At 37.1% G+C, this 21,314-nt stretch overlaps 1 protein-coding gene across 1 annotated transcript in view; it reads left to right on the top strand.

The window, feature by feature from the left end:
• Positions 1–21,314, top strand: part of pou6f2 (POU class 6 homeobox 2) — a 155,538-nt gene that overhangs the window by 111,920 nt on the left and 22,304 nt on the right. Inside the window, exon 5 of the mRNA XM_088919152.1 lies at positions 10,518–10,658. Coding sequence (XP_088775278.1) covers positions 10,518–10,658 — 141 coding nt within the window. The remainder of the gene's footprint in view (positions 1–10,517; positions 10,659–21,314) is intronic.

The raw sequence follows: 21,314 nt of genomic DNA, 5'->3' as shown, positions 1-21,314 counted from the left end.
GGCATAATGTTCTTAGCATATCATTGTTCATTCTAATTCTATGTAAATACAATACCTACACCTTTTTAGGCAACATAAGTACTTTGCCATCACAATCTAGAGTGACCATGAGAAGGGGCCATGGAAAGGTCACCTAGAGATAGGGTCACTAGTCCTTTAAAAAACCAGAAACAGGCCTTATTGATATACAGTAAACTGTCCAGGTAATAAAATAAGAAAGCATGGTGTTTGTACAAATGTTTTCCATGGGTGGTACACAATGACAATTTTTCAACTTTCCAAAAACAACATTTTGCACACTTATGAGCAAATGTCACCCCCATGTTTCTTCTCGAGACTCTGTTGTAACACAAGGATGAAGCTTCTATTTACTCCTGTGTTTGTGTCTGCTCTGACTTGTGTTTGATTTTGTGTTGCTTAGGTATTATTTTAGTGCCATGGTAATGCATGTTATCATACTGTACGTCTTTAAGATCTTTAAGTGCTTATAGTTTCTGACTGTATTCTTGTAAATTCGGTTTTTGGCAATTCTATAGGCCTCTCATGGATGTGCTCTAACCAGAAACAAGTTAAATGTTTGACTCAAGAGTCCTGCATGCAAACTCAGTTGAACAAATACTGTAAGTGGGAGTCATACAGATAAACAAAGGGGATCGCATTTATTGCATTGTGTGTGTTTGTACATGTCCAAAATGGCTAAAGAGACACACAAAGGAACAGGCACAAAACAAGCTCCTGTTTTTTTATATGAAGCATTTGTTTTCAGGAGCCTGTATGGTAGCGCGGAGCCTAATTTTTCTCTCCCGTTCAGGAGATTACATGGGCTATTGCACTTGCTGACCCCAATGGTCAAATGGTAAGTATGTTGGACGATGAATGTAATGTAGTTAAAGTTTTTTAGGGGGGCAAAAGATGGATTTTTTAAAGTGCAGTGCTAGTGTTGACAATAAAACATTCCTCACATTTTTCTTTCTTTTTAGTGTTGCAATTTGTCTCTACTGACCCATGTTTATTCAATATTAACTCTGGGAGTATGAGGAGTATAAGAATGTGACAGTGGATTAATGTGTCTCTTCAAAGGGGGGAGCCTTTTACCTCTCCAACTGGATCAAGGTTAAATCGGTGTTGAAGACAAATTTAGAGACCAGAAAATTTAATGCAAATGTATCCATCAATTTTTCCATGAGTTAGCACTCCTTTCTCAGAAACAGCTGGGTGTATCACCCTGTAACTTTATTGGCCTTAACATGGACAGCTTTTTCTTACAGCGATGTTGAGGAGTTATCATTAATGTTGTGGGATCTGCTATAAAAGTGACTACTTTTGAGTTGTTTAACTGAAAGGGACATCCTTTGATGCTTTTATTCATAAAACATATGTGACACAAGCTACTATGGAAACAGAATCATTGAAACTGATGTTCTTTTGTATTACTGTGTACCACAATCTTATTATTTATCCATTGTTCTGTTTTAAATGGAATGATCACAGGGAGAGCATGATGACCCAGTAGTTACCATTGCTGCCTCATAGTGCCGTGGCCCTGGGTTCAATTCATGGGTTGCTCTTTGCAAGGAGTTTTTTTTATGTCCGTGTGAGTTTTCTCTGGATTCTCCAGTTTCTTCTCACAGTTCAAAGACGTACTGGCAAGTTAATTGGCTTCTTTATGAGTGTGTGCATACTTATGTCCATGTTCGTGTCTGTCACTGGCATTCCATCTAGGGTGAATCCTACCTTGCTCCCGTTGACTGCTGGGATAGGCTCTGGCTCCCCCACAGAATTGGAAGGTAGAAAATGAACAGATTGAAGTAATGACTACTGTCACGTTTTTGGAGAGCTTCTCACTGAAAACACAAACACAGTAGAATGTCTAAGTTGTCTTTATGATCTTACATGTATCACCAAGGTATTGTGGCTTGACAACGTGAACTATCTCCTATAAACATCAGCTCTTTTCATAGATAGAGTCAGGGCCGCCCAGCTCTTGGACAGTCACTGTTTTACAGTTTTCTACAGACTTCAAGTAATTAAATGTTAATACTTAAGTGGGTAATTTGATCATTTAAATAACAGAGTGAGCATTACCTATACCTTAAATCTCCCCAGCTCTCATGAACTATAATACACTTGATTTAATTGAATAGACTACAATATAATAGTCCTAAACTTCTTTTTTTCCAAGTAACTAGAAAATGTATTGTTTTGAGAAACCCCCAAATTATGCTGGATTGTGGCTGTTTGATACCAGTATGTTCCTCCCCCAGTAACGTAAACAGCTTGGTAGACTGGGTACCTCAAACAGAAAACCAATGGGAAAATGCTGGTATAATCTACAATACTTGTGTTACTAGTACACATGAAATAGAAAAAAACATATAAAAATCATTTTATGTGTAGTTTGCAAACAGAAGAATCATTGTTTATCTCCAGAAACACATGCAATCAGTTTAAATCATGGGGTTAGCTGTGATCATGCAGGTCTGTTATTTTCTGCTTCCCTTGGTAGCAGTGTGACAAATCACTGCTGTAGAAAATCGCCTGTTTAGAAGTCAAACCCGGCTCTCCCCTCCTCATGTGTGTTTAAAGCTCCGTGGTGCGGGCTCCACCATCAACATTATTGAGAAAAAAAGCAAAAGCGATGCTTTGCTGGAGTGGGTTTTTGAAAAGGCTTACTGGATGGCATTAGCCCGAAAGGAGGGAATTACGCAGACAATCATAAAGCGATTCACACTGTGTAAAGGATGTTCTGAGTGCTACTGTAAGCTCCCACCATTCCCTTCAAATGGATCATCAAGTTATTGATGCTGTCTTTTTTTTCCCCCTCCCTCTTTCGCCTGGCGCTCTCACCTTCCCTCCAGAGCCTTTTCTTGTGGGGCTCCTGCAGAGACTCCAGAACAGAGAGCTGATCTTCAAAAAGTCAGATCTTCAAAACAGGCCTTCTTCTCCAGCTTTAGCACTTTTAAGTTACTTCATAAAAAAAAAGATACTTTCTTGGCCTTCCTCAATGCTCTGCTGATGTTTCTTAAAAAAAAAACATGTTCTTTATATATACATTATATTTGTCAGATTTTCAGTACCAAAAATTCACCTAATGGACCTACATTGGAGTAGCACGGATGAGAGGGATGATTACTTTGTGTATCGCACAAGCAGAAATATTGTCTATATTTCTGAGAGGATTAATAAGTACGGATACACAGGAAGGAAATATAGTGAATATTTTTTTTATATTGCATTCACAACACAAAGCCATTAGAAAATGTTTAGATCATATGTGTTTTGATCAATGTGTTTTGTTTACAAAAGCTATTTCTTTTGTGCTGCCTGTGTGTTGCTTAGACATGTTTGAATAGCTATTGTCTGATTGGATTATCCTAAGCATACATATCCCTGGGAATTCATAGGCTCACGCATTGATGGGCATTCTTACTCCCTGTTTACAGTTACAAAATTATGTGTTTAATTTGAGGGGATTTAGCCTTTAAAAATAGCTTTGCTGAAATTAAATGTCTCAAGGCAGCACTGACAAACTGAGTTAAAATTTTATAGGCCGCAGAATGAAATACTACTGTTGTCAGGTTAAAAAACTTCATTTTTTATTTTAACCTCCAGACACTTGCCAGTATATTGTCTGATGCCAGACCACACTAAATATATAATTGTGACAGCAAGTCATGCCCATAATGTAGATGGAAGAGCTCCAACTTGAAGACACCTAGAGGAAAGTGCTGTGTTGTCCACCTACGGCCTTGTTCCAAAAAAAGACCGCCCACAGCTCTCTGAAAATTAGAAACGTTTTTGAGAAATTAAATATGGTAAGGTATGAAAAGTGGGGGGGTGTTGAATTTAAACCTGTGGGGAGAAAGCAATAGAATTGTTGCTGTTTCTCTTGGCTGGAGGTAGGAGCCTGTGGTCGTGGTCTCTCCTCAGGCTACCTGGCCCTGTTTTGATTTTATGCATTATGCAGCTTGCTGGAGCTGCAAGAATGGTTTGATCCAGAGCTGTAATACCTACCAATAAAGTACAAACTGCTTGGGGTTCACAGCCCTCTGTGTACAGTAGCTATCATCTCTGATAAAAAATGACAGGCACGGTTGTCTAGGCTAGCCTTTTGCCCACTTCCTAGGGGCTTCAATATGTTTCCTTCACAAGCAACATGTATCCCACTTACCCAATATCCCCAAAGGCAAGAGCAGGCCCTGCTGGACCTCCTTAGAGGGAGTTCTTTTGATAAAGTAATTCACTGCTAAGCATAACTGCACCAGGAAGAGCAGCTTATCACACATCAAATGATCAAACTTCACTGCATAAGGATCTATACAGGAAGACTTGAATGGAGGGTTATCATTTAATGCAATCACTCAGGATATTGTAAGATGTGCCTGGATTTGCCTCACTGGTAGCACTTCAGCAGCTTTTGCCATCCAGTCCCTAAGTTTCATAAAGTAATATTTATTTGAAGATATTTATGAGAGATAAATTCACTCAGATGCAATGCCTCTTATCCGGTGGTATCATGTCTCCATTTGCAGAATTTAGCAGTCGAAGGCTTTTGAATTAAAATTCTCTCTTCAGTAAGGATGAGTTGGGGGTGAGGCTGAGCCCAGCATATCAGAATCGGTGTATAAAGTTATACAGTATGAGGCTGTAGACCTCCCAGTAACACATGTTCAGAGTGAAGTGTCATCACAAGACTGTGCTTAACACGTCAAGACACATCTTGATTAAGATAATTGTGATTCACAGTGTTATTAGTTGCTTAAATGTTTTTTGATGTCTTCATTCTTAAATCAACATGACTCAAGGAATTAACATGAAAATCTTAAATGTTGTCTTAAACTTTAAATGTTAAACATCTTAAATGCTATGACTGCTCATGCCTGACTCAGTATAGATTTTGCTATGGGTTTATTAACTACTGGATGTGGTAGGTGGCATGGTGGTGCATTGGTTGGCACTGCTGACGCGCAGCCCTAGAACCCTGGAACTTCTGGACCTTGGGTGCTGTCTGCACGGAGTTTGCATGTTCTCCCCAAGTTTGAGTGGGTTTCCTCCTGGTCCTCTGGTTCTTCCTCCTACAGTCCAAAAACATACAGTACAAGTAGCTCAATTGACGTCTGGGAAAATTATCCCTGGTGTGACTGTGAGTCTATGTCTGCCTTACGATCAACTGCCATTCTGTCTAGGGTGTATTCCCTCTTGTTCCTGTTGCTTGCCAGGATAGTCTCAGGCTCCCGCATACCTTTTATTGGATACAGCATTTTGAAAATGGATGGAAGGATGGACTACTTTAAGTGGTAATGTACTGAATGTATTGTGAGATGTGGGTGTGAATGGGAACTGTATGATTAAGTGTGAAATACAGTTTGGTAGTGCATACAGTATGTACACTCAACATACAAAGAATGCCTTCTCACAGTGCGCACCAACAAATAGTGAAGACACACCACAGGATCTGGTAAATCAATATTTAATGTCAAGCTTTGAAAATCAACATAAAGCTTCTGGCAATGCTACTATTTTACTGTTATTACTCTTAAAGTTTAATATCAAATGATGTGACTGCTTTTAAATTCAGTGCCTTGAGATTAAATACAGGATAGGCCAATATGCCTTTGTCTGGGAATAATCTCATTTCTTGAGCTCATTGAAATTGAATGGTGGCAAAGGTTTAAACATTTTGCGAAGGTTTATCTTACATCAGACCATGGTAGGGCTCCATGGTTATTTGACAAGTAAAGGTGCTTCTTTGGGTTCTGGTTTTATAGTTCTTGCATTTCCAGTTTTGTGATGGGGAGCTGTTTTCACAAAGCTGTGGCCTTGATTTTCCAAGACACCATGTGCAACTTGCCAAGCACATCCAGGGCTGGGGATGTCCTCAGTTTGCTACAAATCAGCAGCATCTCTGCAAGTAGTTCCCTCTTCAAGCCCAGAGGTCTAGAATTCATGTCTGAGCATGTGGTTGTACTGATTACTTCGAAAAAGCAAAATAGTGCAGCAGAGTATGTGGAATCGGTTTATTTTACTAGCTTGTATTTTTTTAAGAAGTCAGGTGATTTTATATTTATCTCAGCAAATTTCCTATATATACAGTACAAAGTGACGTTTTTCAGATACTAAAAAAGAGCAACCTGCCAACCAACTAAAATACATCTTTTACATTAGAGGTTATAAAAAGTCCAGCAGGACTTAGCTCTTGTCTTCACCCAAACAGCTGATATGAATGAGTGCAATTGAGATGAATTCAACATATCGACCACGAGACATTTTTGCCAACAAATACTACTTACCTGTTAACTCAGGGTGCAGATCACATTCAAATATTTCTGGGGTAAAATCTCAGCTGCACAACCTACAATTATCGTACATCACACAGAATCTCATTGAGAAACTTGTCAATGGGACCAACATCAGTGCCCATGTTTATTACACATCTTGGCTAGCTGAATATCCCTTGGAAAAGGAAACAGTTTGACTTTCTGCTGATCAGATCCTTTGTAATGTGTGTGTCCACTATATTCTGAACAAACAAATGCTCGACAGTGAGGCATAATTTGAAATACAGTATATATACTATATATAGTTTTCAAAAAGTCAAAAAAAGGATTAGCATTGTTAGTAAACCATGTTTTTCATTTACTTATTGCAACTAGTGAGCACAAAGGGACAGTTTCACATCACAATCCTTGCAAATTCTTGCCCCCACCCGTGGCGAGACCAGAGGTTTCTGTTCTGCCAGTGGCAACATGGCAACCATACAGTACTTTGACAAAGTTCACGATTTTGCACTTAATTCAAAATTTGTTATTTTGGTTTGGTTAAAAAAAATCATAACTGTCTTTATTATCCAAGATTCACATAATGAATCATTTTATTTAATCCATGGCCAGCATATTTGGGAAAAAAGGAAACTAGCATTCTAGCAGACAAAACTGAAAAATCCCTAAACAGCATGACAAGTAGTGATTGGTTAACAACTTTGAAACAGATAAAAGCTGTTGTCAAAAGACTTTTATTATTTCATTAAAACACATTTTTCTAGCTAAATTTATTTTTTTCCATTTTTGTGATCCTAATATAGTAAGTCTGGAAAATATTTGGAATCAGTTACATTAGATGTGTGAAATTCTTATTAGATTTATAAAGTAGTGAAATCACTCTACCAGTTTGATAAGGGAGGAACTTAAGAATAGCCAGATTGTGAAAGTCCAGAGTGGAATTTAAGCCAGGAATCTGTGATTAACATCCCAATACTTTTAAAAAGTACCATGGACACTCGCTTTTCGGTCAGTCAGGACCTGCTTTAACGTCTGGTTTAACGTCTCATCCTAAGGAAGGCACAGCCCTACTGTTCTCTATCCCCGGTCAGTTATTGGACAGCAGCCAGTCACCATGTCAATGTTAATGCTAATGAAAAAGATAATTCTCTTAGTCTAATGCCACATGTAATACTATAAGTTTAATCTGCGCATTGCAAAACTTAGACAGCTATGCAAATGGAATCATATTCCTATAAGATTTCTTTCATGCTGATCACCCAAATATCAAAACACAGCATCTTTATTTGAAGGATATTCATCACATATTATTGGTTACACACTCTTAGATGGAATAAAATCTGAATTTAGGGCATTTTTCTGCTGTTTCTAAATCCACATTGAAGGCGATGGCAATAAATAAAAATAGAGTAGAGGTCTCAGGTTGAGCTCCAATGTAACTGTAAACAATTTGTCCTGTGAGCAAGACATAGAACAATGAAATTTGCAAGACTGCCATCATGTTACTACACTCTGAACTATGGTTTAAAACCATCTTTAAATCTAAGCCATTCTCATGACTGGGAAAGACTGGTGAGATGAGACAGAACCTGGATGGTAAATGACTGTTACCATAAAATCCACATATTTTATTAAGGAGACACACTTTCCACTGAGGCTTAAAAAACAAAAAATAATAATGTGAATGAATGACTCAGTGACAATATTTCATCAGCCCTTGGAAATGTAAATGCTGCAAAAACCTGTTTTTTTTAAAAAAGAAATGTAGTATCATATTTATTGTGATTAACCTTTACTATCAACGTAAAAGTATTGATTGTAGATGTCACTTTTTCCATTAGATTTCAGAAAATGGTAATAAAATATGGCCATGGATTGTAATAAAAAGAAATGGTGAGTGTGAGGGTCTCAATGTAAAAGAGATATTATCCTTAAATGAGGCTGCTATCAAATTGGTCGTTTTTAAACATTAAGCTAGGTTAGATTGTGGGGGTGGGTGAGGAAGAGACTGTTATACAGTTTATCCAAGCTTCTATATGTGTTTTGTCAGTTTTTTCATTTTTCATCTTTTACGTAAAAACAACGCATGATTAGAAAGCACTATCAATGAAGATGCTAGCGAATGGAATAGTTTCTAGTCTTCTGTGAGAGAATGTAATTGCATTAGTGCTACGTTTTTACAAAATTATTCATGAGCAAACTGCACTACACTTGGTGGTTTCTTTAGAAGTCCCTCTGTTAAAAATGACATTTGACAGAGATATACTATATATATTTGCATAGGTGCAAAGGCAGCCAGAGAACTGCTTGACTAATAGATCCCTGTCATACGCTCTGTACATTTCAGTTTGCTCTGTAGTTTTCCAAGGTATCAGGTAGCAACTTCAGTGATCTACTTCGACTGTGTAATATGGGTTTTCCCTTTCTTGCATTACAACTAAATCAGCTTTTTCCAAACGAATGTGTCAGTTTTACATGTGTTCTGTCCCCAACTGGATTACCCCACAAGAGTAGTGTTGAATTAGGCTGTCCTGTAGGAGCAACAAACCATCAGTGTGAGGAGGCACTCAATATTCATTTCTGGGACCAGATGAGTTTATTACAAGAGAATGTAGTGGGTATGATGGTGCAAAGATAAAGACTGTCATTTTTAAAAACCCTACGAAAGGAGCAGGGAATGGGCAATAGTTCTTAGTCAAAGTGGTTGGTGAGGGTGACAGGACAGGTTACTGTGATGCATTGCCACGCTTCTTCCCTCTATTGTTAAATGTACGTGGTCTGAACAGGCAGTGTCCCTCTGAAACCACAAGCAAACTAAACACATCCATACAGTAGGTGCTACAGAAACAGTGCATGCTGCATGCCGACCACTTTTTCATTCGCTTAATTGTTGGAGCTGGTCGTCATAAGAGAGATCTCTAAAAAAAAAAAAACAATTTAAAACAAAAATGAATGGCTTCACATGTATGTTTCCTGGAGGAAAACATTGTTTCTTGTGTGAATGGGTGTTAAATGTGAAAGAACATTTTTTTAGCAATACACTCAAATGTTTGGACCAATTTCCAGTCTTTAAATTTGTACAGAATTGATCAATCCTCTCTGCAAATGACAGGTTATGAAAGGACCGATAAAGACAAATTAAGTCTTTTACACATCTTATATAAATGGCCTATAAAAAATGACAGCTTTTTGGTCCAGCAATTACAAAGATAAGTAGCGATCAAAGATGCAATTTGTAAGAGCTGGAAATATGCTGTACTTCTAAATAATAATGAGAAAATATGAGTCAAAACGTTTGTTATATGAACTTAAACAAAATATACATTTTACAAGCATCCCAGACATTTCATTTCAGAATATCCATAATTAAGACAGGTATGCTAATCTAGAATGTGTCTGGACATGTAATGTGTTGAAAAAGGCATTCGGCCCTTGCAAACGGCTCCCCTCAGGACTCTTTGAACAGGAATGTGAACTGATTTATGAAAAGTACAAATGCACAAGTAAGCATCAAAATATTTTTCAGTTTCAGTGGAGGCTTTCTTGTAAATTGAGGACACTAAGACAAAACCAATAATTAGTCAGGAAACAAAAGAGGAAGAAAATATTTTTGCTAGTCTGATCTGGAGGCTAAGTAAGCATTTATCTACAGTACTGTTCAAAAATAGATGAATAATCATTTAAAAGAGAAAAAATAATCTTGAAAGGTACAGGACAGAAGAGATACTGCATCTATTGAATGATTTGTTGTTTCAGACAAGATTTACAATGGTACAATGGTACTAACCTAACAGTCCATGCACCAGTAGAGACACATGCTGTTACCATCCATACATTTTCTAACCGGTACATCCACTTTAGGATCGCAGGGGAACTGGAGCTTATCCCAGCAACCAAGAGGCACAAGGCAGGATGGGACGCCAGTACACACACTCACACCCAGGTCAAGTTTCCAAGAAGCCAATTAACCTACCAATACAACTTTGGACTGTCGGAGGAAACCAGAACACTTGCAGGAAACCCGCACGAACACAGGGAGAACATACCAACTCCACACAGATAGCACCCCAGGTCTGGATTTGAACCCAGGGCCCCAGCGCTGCCATCAGCAATGCTAATATTGCGCCACCTGCTGTTACCCAAATGCTAAATTGTCGCACAGTGCAGCAACTAGCTCAAGGTATTTGGCAGCTCTTTGAGCTCTCCCCAGTTTGTCAACCTGTCGTCTTTCTTTTTCAGCTCAATCCACTAGCCAGCCAGGCAGCAGCAGCAGCCGCAGCAGCAGCCATGGGATCCATAGCCAGCTCACAAGCCTTCGGCAGTGCCCTGTCTGGGCTTCAAGGAGTCACAGGGCAGCTCGTCACTAATGCACAAGGACAGGTGGGTGGGAGCAGCACTCCTGACACAACCTTGCCAATCTGTGTGTGGGTTCCGTGTGCCAGTCACCATCCCTCTCATCCTGGCTCATTTCTCTCACCACAGATTGTCATCAGAACCCGAGCTTGAAAAGTGCACTTCAGGATTTGAAATTTAAACCACGTGTTCTTTTGCACTGGCTGGAATCTCTGTCACACTTTGTGTTTCAGGAGTGGAGGAGAAGAAATTGGTTAAGCTGCTTTAAAATCATAAAGCTTGTCTGCTGTACATGAGGTGCCCATTGACACTAATCAGATATCACTATGTTACCTAGTAACCATGTGGATGTTGTTGGCAGTAACTGGTTCTCAGCAGTAGTGCCTAAAAGATCATCATAAGCTAACACTGGTATTTCTTTTTCCCAGAAGTGAAACATGTAAAGTCCTGTTGTGACCAAACAGTGCTGCTGAAGAGGAAGAAATATAACTGGCTTTTTAAAAATTCTGCTAAATGGGAGCCTGCAATGTGACACACTTAACAACATGAAAGTGGTTCATGTTTGCAGATGTTTAGCCCAGATTCAGCCGTTCGAGAGAGTTCGATAGTCCAACTATGGTGGACGGTGTTAGTCTTATCCTTAGTCCTCTTGAGTTTATCAGGATCCATTCCTGTACTCGCTTCAGAACTGTGTTCATATATGAAGACTAGAAAACACTTCTTTCAGTCGTTTTTTTTTTTAATTTGCAAAACTATATGTTCCTTACTGTGTTATATCATGGTTAAAGTAAAAATATAGTAAGGATTATTAAAATATGGTAGAAACACAAGTCAAGGATGATAAAGCATCACCAAGACAATAGTGCAAATATAGCACAGTAATGTACAATGTAAGGGAATACTTCCAGTTACTTTCTGGTTCTGGCTGCATTTTAGAACCTTTGCAAAATTGTATTGGTGAAGATGATTGAACTGCTACCCAATTTTTAAAAACTTTATTCTGTTTAGTTCTGATTTTTAACATTAGGTTTCTCTTAGTGTTGTAGTGTTGTGACAAAATTGCATTTACACTCCTTGTCTCACTGTACATTACAAGTGAGTATCCTTTATATAAGAAAAGGGGACAGTTTTGAATATTTTCTCCTAAACTAGCTGAGCAAACACGTTTTCCTGGGGCACATTAGTTCATGGACCACTTAACAGATGGCTTACCAAAATGTATGTTACAAACACAGAGACAAAGACCAAGTTTCGTAGACAACAACTTTCAGACAGAAAAACTGAACTGATAGCATGGGCTCACAATGGTTGAAAAAGAATTAATGTTCAGGGTTGTTGTTTTTTTTATTCACACACTTTAATTTGAAAGCAGGAGTGGCATTTCAAGGAATGCAGTAGTTATATTTGGAGCATGTTAAACTCCACGAGAATAAACAAAACCTTACTTCCTCCTAACTCTGTGAGGCTCAGTAAAACGCTGACCTTGTCATATTTACAGGGTGGGTGCAGAATTGTTCCATCAGTACCCAGAGGCTTGAACGATGATGCTTGTCAGAGTGAGGCCTTATCTAATGAATCATCTTATCGCAGGTGCACACAACACATATTAAAGGAAGATTGTATGGACAATGTGCCCTCTACGCCAACCCCTATGCTATTTACCTTAACCCTTGTTTCATCACAGTTTCATCAAGAGTATCTTCTTTATAACAATCTTCAAATAATGGTGTGAGGAATAGGTTCAGCTGCTCTCTATTTACAGAAAAAGAAACATATATACAGTTTACATATCACATTGTATATTTCATAATTCTAAAAACATTTTTATCATACCAGTAAATTTTGTGCAATTCCAATTTATTACAGTAGCGTTTTTAACAGTCTACCTCTATTAAAAAATATTTATACTATGTATAAATATTTCTTTAATTATTTGATCCCTGACATAGTATTATAATGTCACATTACAGTTTTATGATTAAAATAAGGAAGTGATGCCTAAAATTAAATTTTAAAATAATAGTAAACCTTAGTGTTGTATCAAAATATATTTAACTAGATATATCTTAACACAATAACTGATTAAAATATAAATTCATATTTAGATTAATTTAGAGCTGGCCATTTAGATCTGGTATAATCTATAGTCAGTTTGATGCATTTTTAAATTGTTATTATGATTGCTTTGATTTGCATTATATAATTCTCCATATCTCCATATCATGTAATTCAAAAGTAAACCAAAGCCAATTACTTGTAAACTCAACTGAACATCTCAGTATGAATATTTTTATGTTTAGATAATGTACAACAACAACAATAGAAGATATTCCAGTCACATTTTAAAAATCCCAAAGGGTTATCTTCTGGGAAAAGCAAATGTAAGAAGGAACATCTATTCATTTGCGATGTTTGGAAGTGTCAAAACATTGCCAGAGAATAAAGGAAGAATTTTACCCTTGCTTCAAAAAGCAATAGGATGTTCTCAACTATGATAACAAACTAAATTAGGGGAACTTTCTGGATTTTGCCTGACCTTGTAAATAATGACTCACACCTTGATGTTTGCTGCATGAAAATGCACTGAATTTAAAGCTGTTTACCTAATGTACTCAATAGTATCTGTTAGTCATGAAAATAAAAAAACCCATAGGCATGGGGAAGCACAACATACCAGCTATTACATAAAGGTGGCTTTAGATATCTACTTGTGATACGTGATATTATGCACAAGTACCATAGGACTCTAAGTGTCTGCTGATCCACTTAAGCAATAAAATGTACATGTTCACTGCTGTGGTTGGTGCATAATTCAAGACAAAGAGCTTGTGTGTTTGGCCCTTTGAGCTTCTTGAAGCTAAATGGTGCTAATGAGGCTAGATGGATCCTGTGCTTTCAACAAGCCTGCAGCAGTAAGAATGATTATTCTGGAGATGGATGTGATGGGATGCTCTTGCTTTTGTAGTGTCTTGGCGGCTCACACTCTCTGACATAATCAGGTCACTGAGACGGTCAAAGCCTACAGCGAAAGCCTTTGCTCCATTCCTCATTATTAGGGTACATTATTCAATCTTGGGCCTTCTGAAACACATATCACATTAAAAGATACATCATGCAATAAGTAAATAAATGAAACTCAGAAAGATGTCTATGAAGGAAACTGCTGCCCCCTCACACCCAACAAGGCAAAAAATCTAAATAATCCAGTTATCTTTAATTTCCCTACATTTATTTTAGATCTAGTGTCTAGGAGGAGAGGCCACATTCATATAAAATAAAATGGAAATTTGGGGTAAAAACAAAAAACTGAATTTAGTCCCTAAAATATCACCAAGTAATTTACAGTATATTTCAACAGGAGCAATACACAAAACTCACATTCTCCACTTTGGGTTTTATTTTAGTAGAATATTGTAGCACTTGTATTGTATTTGATTGCCTTATAGCTTATATAGATTGATTGGCATTTTTTACCTTTTGCAAAAGGAATCTAAGTATGAAAGAAAAAATAGTGTCTTAAGCTCCATGATTAGAACTTTTTAAAAATGCCTTGAATGTGCTTCTTGCTTAACTTCCTCTGGAACCTGTCTGAATTCAGCGTGCGTCAGATAAGTGGTATAAATCACTTACAGTACTTATGCCACCAAAACACTAACATTTAATGTATCTGTGACTTTCCTATAAAGGCTGATTGCTTATAATTTTGCATTTTATCAGAAGAATGACCTCCCTCTTGATACTCCATGTATACTCCTGTCCTGAAAATTAGCCCTGTATAAACTATGAACATTCTTTGCATAAAAAGTCAAACATCACATGCAAAAGTTTGTTCTGGAGACTTTTTTAAATGTCGGAAATCTGCAATAGTTTTTTTTTTCTTAAAAAGTGTTAGCCATCAGTATTTGCCAGTACCAAATTTCTATATTTTCTATTTTTACATACTGTAGATTAAAAGGCACAACAGCACTGTTGCTACAAATAAGGAAATAGAGAAATAAAGAAAAAAAGACTGAGAGGATTAATCAATTATTAAAATAAATAATCATAACCCCCAAGCTTTTGCCAAGAATATACAGAGAGATTAGTACAACTAATACAAACTAAACACAAAATAAACATACAACATACAAGGTACACTACTCACTAACAAGGTGTCTTGTCTGCTTCCTGGCCAACCAGAAAAATGCAAACTGCTACCGAGCATTCAAGTCTTATAACGCCTCACAGGCCCAAAAATAGAGACAAACCTGCCTTCTGCATCAAACACAATACAACCTAGAGTTAAATCTCTCTCTCGATAAACCGATACAAAGTGAATGGGTAACCTACAGTATCTCCTTGTTCCACAAATGCATCCAGTAAATAGGAGAGGCCGTTTTTAACCTAGGGATTCTCTATGCAGCAGAACGGAAAGTTCTCTTAACGTGGTCCAAATACTTTACTTGAATGTGGTCTTCAAGGCTGATCGGAAGAAGGACCTCCCACCTCCACTGTCTCTTCTCTTCTCTCCTTTCCTTCCATCTCTCTGCTACTTCTATTCTCTGTCTTTCTGTCAGCTACCTGATTGTTTTTATCCTCTGTTCCTCAACTGTTGATGCCTCTCAATAATTTACCCAGAACTTAATCAACCAACGTAGACTAGGTGATTCCTTTAAACAGTGTGCCTCTTTGTACAGTGTGTCTCTCACCCTCTTCCACTCAGCAAACACCCCAGTTCCTTTCTTGTTTTGAATCTCCTGAAAAAATACATTTTTGAGACACTTCAAATAGCCACTTTCAAAAACCATAACAATATCATATTAGATTCCTTTTTAGAGAATTTACCAGAATTCTTTTAGTGAAATAATGGCCTAAGTATAATTGTAAGCATAACTGTATCTCAGTACAGAGATACTGTATGATGGAGGTCCATGTTTAAGATGTTGGCTATTTAACAAGACAGAGATGTCAGAGTGGTGATTTTGCCCTTTTCAGTTATGAGAACATTATTATAAAATCATGTTGTAGTCTAAAAAACACATTCTTTCTGTATATGTTTTAAGGAAAAGAAACAACTTTATTCTGATGTTGTTTTATGTTAGAGAAGTGACGGATCGGTGATAGTACTGTACAGTACTTGCTGTACATGCTGTGAAAAGTTTGGTTTACTTTAAACTTGGTTGACCTTAAAGAGGTTTACTTTTAAACATCTTTGATCTGGTTCCTATCACTCTCTTGAGACATAATTATTTATCTGTATTCTTACACATGGAGCAGACACTGCTGAATGCATGGCATTAAGATTCTTGAATTACACAACTTTGTGTGTTCTTGTCCAGTATGTCAGGTTTGGGCTTGTATTTCCTAGGCATTTTACTAACACCCCTGTCAGAAATAAAGAAGTACAATTTAGATCACAGAACAAAAAGATAAATGTATAAATGGACAGCTTAAGGCACCAAAAACCACACTACTGTAAACCTTGACTATGAGAGATATCGGGTAAACAAAACCTGGCCTTTATAGTACAAGAAGTTATAGTCTATAAAGCAAATGTCTGTTGTGATACCAATAAGTAGGGCTCTTCCCTCCAATCTGAAAAAATTCATGCAGGTAGTACTATAATATGGGAGTTTCTATGTTTATGATGAGATGTTCAATTAATGTTGTTTTTCGCTTTGTCAAAAGATTTCCTCATAATTTCCCTTTCACTATAACATGAGCCATGATGATATAGACAGTTCCAACACAGATCTGTCTAAGGTAATTTGGATTAAAAGTCTTATTGTCACCCTGTACTGCTTTCATAATGTAGCTGTGGTTTGGGTGTTTTTAGGTGATCTACAGAACAGTGAGGGATGTGGTCAACCCCTTCAGTTGCAGCATTTTGTTATGAGATTGTTGATCTAGATCAGAGTGTAACACTAAGGCCTTTTGATATTGATTGAGTTATATGAAGCAGGCACATGTACTGTATGTTGTTGTTTTTTGTTCTTGACTTCGTTTTACTTCAAGATAAAGAAAACAACATTTGGATTTTTAGGTAAAAGCATTGTGTGGAACAGCTTGTACAGTCATTCCTCGCTATACTGTACAAGCACCGATATTTTTGCTCATAGGCATAAATTCATAAAAGTGACACTGAAATTCCCATTAAAATACATGTACCGTAAAAATCTTCAGGTGCTTGTAACATAAAACTTTTCAGATGTATTTTAATAGTTTGGCACCATTATCATTATAATATTATGAATATTATGGCACCAATATGTAACATATTGCTAAGTAACAAGTAATAGGTTTATTCCATGCTGAAAAAAGAAGAAAGAGAACACAACGTTTCGGCCCTGGAGCCTTCTTCAGGTGGAGCCTTCTTCACACCTGAAGAAGACTCCACAGCCGAAACGTTGTGTTCTCTTTCTTCTTTTTTTCAGCATGGAATAAACCTATTACTTGTTCCTTTGCAGCCTACGCATGCTGACGCAGCTCCCCACCTGAACTACATATTGCTAAGTATATCTTACAACAGGTAGAACTTACCAACACTTCTTATTAATGCAAGCTGTTTAAATGTATTACAGTATGAAGCAGTTACAGGTGGAGAAATAAAATTTGCAAATCTTTGAGCAATAAATAATACAAACTAATAAAACAATACATAACACAAACTAAGAACAAATTCTTACTAAATAAAAATGTTTATTATGTTAGATAATAAATATTGTGCAGTCAAAGATCAAAATATAAAATTCATAATTATGCAAGCAAGATAGAGTACCAAGCAGTCTGGTGACATTGATACTATGCATTAATGGGGTGCATAATCAAAATAAAATCAAAATTTCATTGTATAAAGTGTTACAATTTTGTGATTTTTTTAATTTTTACAAATTATGCATTCTAGTATCACACATTTGAGCAAGTACTCATAAGTAAAGTTTGTCATACAACAAAGGATAAGTGTAAACTGAATGAAGAGTGCAAGCGAATGAACAACGAAGTGCATTTCATGTTATTACTACAGACTCATTTTTACAGACTAGAACAAGCATATCACAATACTGGTTGGAAATGGCTAATGGGAGTTTACTTGTCCTTTTCTTCTTGCTGGTATTCACTTAATGTAAAACAGAGTTCTTAAAGCTTTGTGCAAAACACCCGTTTGGTTTTATTATGCCTCCAGATTTCTACCTAAGAAGACTATTTTTCTACTTACCTTTTTAAAAAAACGGTCTTGAGATATTTTCATTCTCTTTTTTTTTCTGGCATCACACTCGCATTGCACATGAAAACCCATTTGACAGATTCTGTTCAATACCCAGTGGGGTATTGTCCACAGCACAAAGCCTCCACACACAACTGTGGCCTGTACTGAATGGAGTCAGAATGTTTTAATGTCCATAGAAATGACATTTCCTCTCACCTTAGATGATTTTGTTGCTTTTTCTGTGCTCTGACAAGAGTCTAGATTCACTTGTGTCTGTCTTCATTCAAAGATTCACTTGTGTCTATCTTTGCCGGGTTTTTTTTCTATCTCACTTTTTTTTCTTGAAATGTACAGATCCTGAATCTTTTCAGGGCCTCCAGAAGTGTACACACTGGGAGGCACAAATATTTTAGAATCGAGTTGTCATTCAGATGTTGTACTGTATACTGCATAAAGACAGGTAACCCTCAAAATGTGCATTAAGAAATTCTAATGCTTTTATTCCTTTTGCATCTGAATTCCCATTCATCCATTTGTGTGTGAGAGACGTGTGTGTGTGAGACTCACTGTAGAGTTTCCTTTGATGTATGCCTCACTTCATTAAAAAAAATGGAATTGTTAGAAGCACATTCTGCAAAGGGCAGGCATAAAAATAAATATCACTGAATACACAATAGTAGAAGAAAAGCAATATATGTTACCAAATGTTAAAAATTAATTGCAAAAATATATACCCAATTACTGAAATACTTCATTTTTCTCTTAAATTATTCCCCTCGCTCTTCTTGAATCTTTTGAGACTGACTTTTGCACTTGCCCTTCAAACCGGTCATACTGTATGTGTAGTATTTCAAAAGAGATGCCTTTTCTTTTTTCAAGTGTCTCAGAAATATGGGAAAAATACCTCCTGCACCCACCTCAGTTACCCATCTTCCCCGACAAAACCAAGCCAAAATAAAAATCAGCCAAGAAAATTGTCTGTCAAACCATGGATAACGGGCCTGATTGTTCAGGTTTGAGAAACGTGATGACATTTCTACGGAAACAAACCAGCATAATTCTAATGAGTTATGGTCCAAGGAAAGGAAAATGAGAAATCCTAGGATCACAGCACAGGAGATGTAGAATAAATAGAAGAAAAAAATCTAAGAAAGATGTTGTGAAAAGGGATAATTCCTTCACTGGTGACAAACCACAGAAACTACTCTCTTCTGCTTTTTATTTGAGTTTGTACAGTAGCCACATTTGTGCTGTAGACATAAATAATGGAGAGGCACAGCCTTGCTGTACATGTATGCAAAGTGGATGTCAGTATTTGTGATCATCAGTGAGGCTAATAAAATATGCTAAGTGGCACGACAGCCTACGAAGACAGCAAAGCAGTGGAAAGCAATAAATTATCTGTTGCTTAACATGAAGCAGCATAACCAAATGAGCCGTAGCTGAGATGAATTACAAACTACCACTCTCCCATTTTCCAGGCATCTTTCCTCATTATGTCACACAGCTGGTAGTGGTTAGGGCATACTGGGAGGGGATTTTAAATCATCTTAAATTAGTAACACTTCAAAAAAAAACTTCCACTGGACCTGCTGGGCTGTTGGTAAATGGAAAGGCTCCCTTGGCAGCAGATTCCATCAGCATAGAACTCCACTCCAGCTTCTAATACAGCATGTCTGAGTGCTACACATTTAACATGGGAACAGTCACCACTAATGATCCTTCATGAAGTAAACTCTCAAGCCAAAGTTCAGCTACATATTTATGCTGCCTGTATCTTTGTAGTCTCCTCTTACACAGCAGGACTCACTTATGCCCTATTAACATTTACTTAACTGAGTAAGAATACAGCAGAGAGATACAGCAGCTGAGTGACAAGTTTTCTACATTTAGCTGTTACGAGCACTTAAACGATTGCCCAGTCTCTTAGGACAGAATTCTTTTTCGGCCCAGTTAGCCTGACCAAGTTTTGTTGTTGTCGTTGTGTGTCCACAGAACTGGTGTAGCTCACAACAAAGGTGAAATAAGCATTGAACACAAGAGGATTTTGCCCTTTTCTCAGTAATACGCTTTTTTTAGAGTTGAAATGTGGCCTCCTTCCTTTGTTCTTTTTTGTTGCCATTGCTTGGTGTACTCCAGTGCATATGCAAAGGCTGGGCTGCTTCCATAAGAAACATAAGAAAGGTAACAAATGACAGTAGGCTGTTCGGCCCTCCATTCCATTTGGCTGTGAGTAGTTAATTGATCCAAGAATCCAGTTTCTTCAATGAAACCAATATTTACAGTAGGCTTATAAAATAGCCGGGTAGCTTGTTTTATACTTCCACAACTATTTGTGTAAAGAAATGCCTACTATTCTTGGTTTTAAATGCACTTCCACACAGATTACCCTTCTGTTCTCTGCTTTGTGTTTCCCCATTCATTTTGGGTTGACTGTGTCAATGCCTTTGAGGATTTTCAATATCTAGAACAGGTTCCCTCAGTCTTTCATCCTGTTAATGTAGAACATTCCCTTATGCCCCAGAACATTTCTAGTCTGTTCTTTTCTCGAAAGAGTCTGGAACAGCAACATCCTGTCACAAACATCTTCATGTTAAGTCACAAAAGATGTTTTTGAGGCACATCCCAGAGCATGCATCACATTTATTGGCATTGTGCTACTGTACCTATTGACAGTTTGTGCATTTCTAACACAATAATTAAATTATCACTGCTGTCGATGTTAACATTTTCCACATCTATGGCTTTGCTTCTGTTTTCACCTGTATTCCTTTATTAAGAGGGAATGCTAAAGAAAAGCAGGAGTTTACAAATGTAGATGCAGACTATGTACAGTTCTCAGCAGTAATATTGCCAACAAATCAATGAAGGTTTAGAGGTAACTTTCCTTTAGCCAAATTAAATGAGTATTTAGTGATGTTTAGAACTACTGCCTTTTTGAAGTATTCTATTAATAATCTCCAGTATCGTGCGTACCTCATTGGTATCATTGTATCATTGGTACCTGAATTTCATATCTAAAATTCTACAGTAAGTACTGTAGCAAGTGTATATTTCTAAAGGGTGACTTACTTCTAAACCACATGCTCTTTTGTCTTACACATTTTTATACGCCTTCTTTTTATCCTGTTATGGTATATTATTATGATTTCACTCTATAAATGTATAAAACGTAGATAACAATATTAATTATAAGCATGTATTTCATCATTTTGATTGTGTTTAGCTAATCACAATCTTAATAGAGGTACAATTTTATTAACAAGAAAATATTTTTAGCTATCTGTTGCTTCCAAACTCGACAGAAAATTTATTTCTTCAGTGAAAAAAAATAACCAGTTTAACTAACACTGGAAATACTGTAAATACACAAGTGATTTTATTGATGTACTTATTCAAAAAGTGATCTGTGTGCTGTTTAGTGTATGGGTTCAGCACCACCTAGCACAAAGATTGTGCAATAACATGTTTGACAAATGACCACATGTGACGGGATA

The sequence above is a fragment of the Atractosteus spatula genome, chromosome 6 (genome assembly GCF_055471065.1).
Source record: "Atractosteus spatula isolate fAtrSpa1 chromosome 6, fAtrSpa1.hap1, whole genome shotgun sequence".
Classification (NCBI taxonomy): Eukaryota; Metazoa; Chordata; class Actinopteri; order Semionotiformes; family Lepisosteidae; genus Atractosteus; species Atractosteus spatula.
The sequence above is the reverse complement of the archived record's forward strand: the minus strand, read 5'-3'. Positions and strand labels throughout refer to the sequence as shown.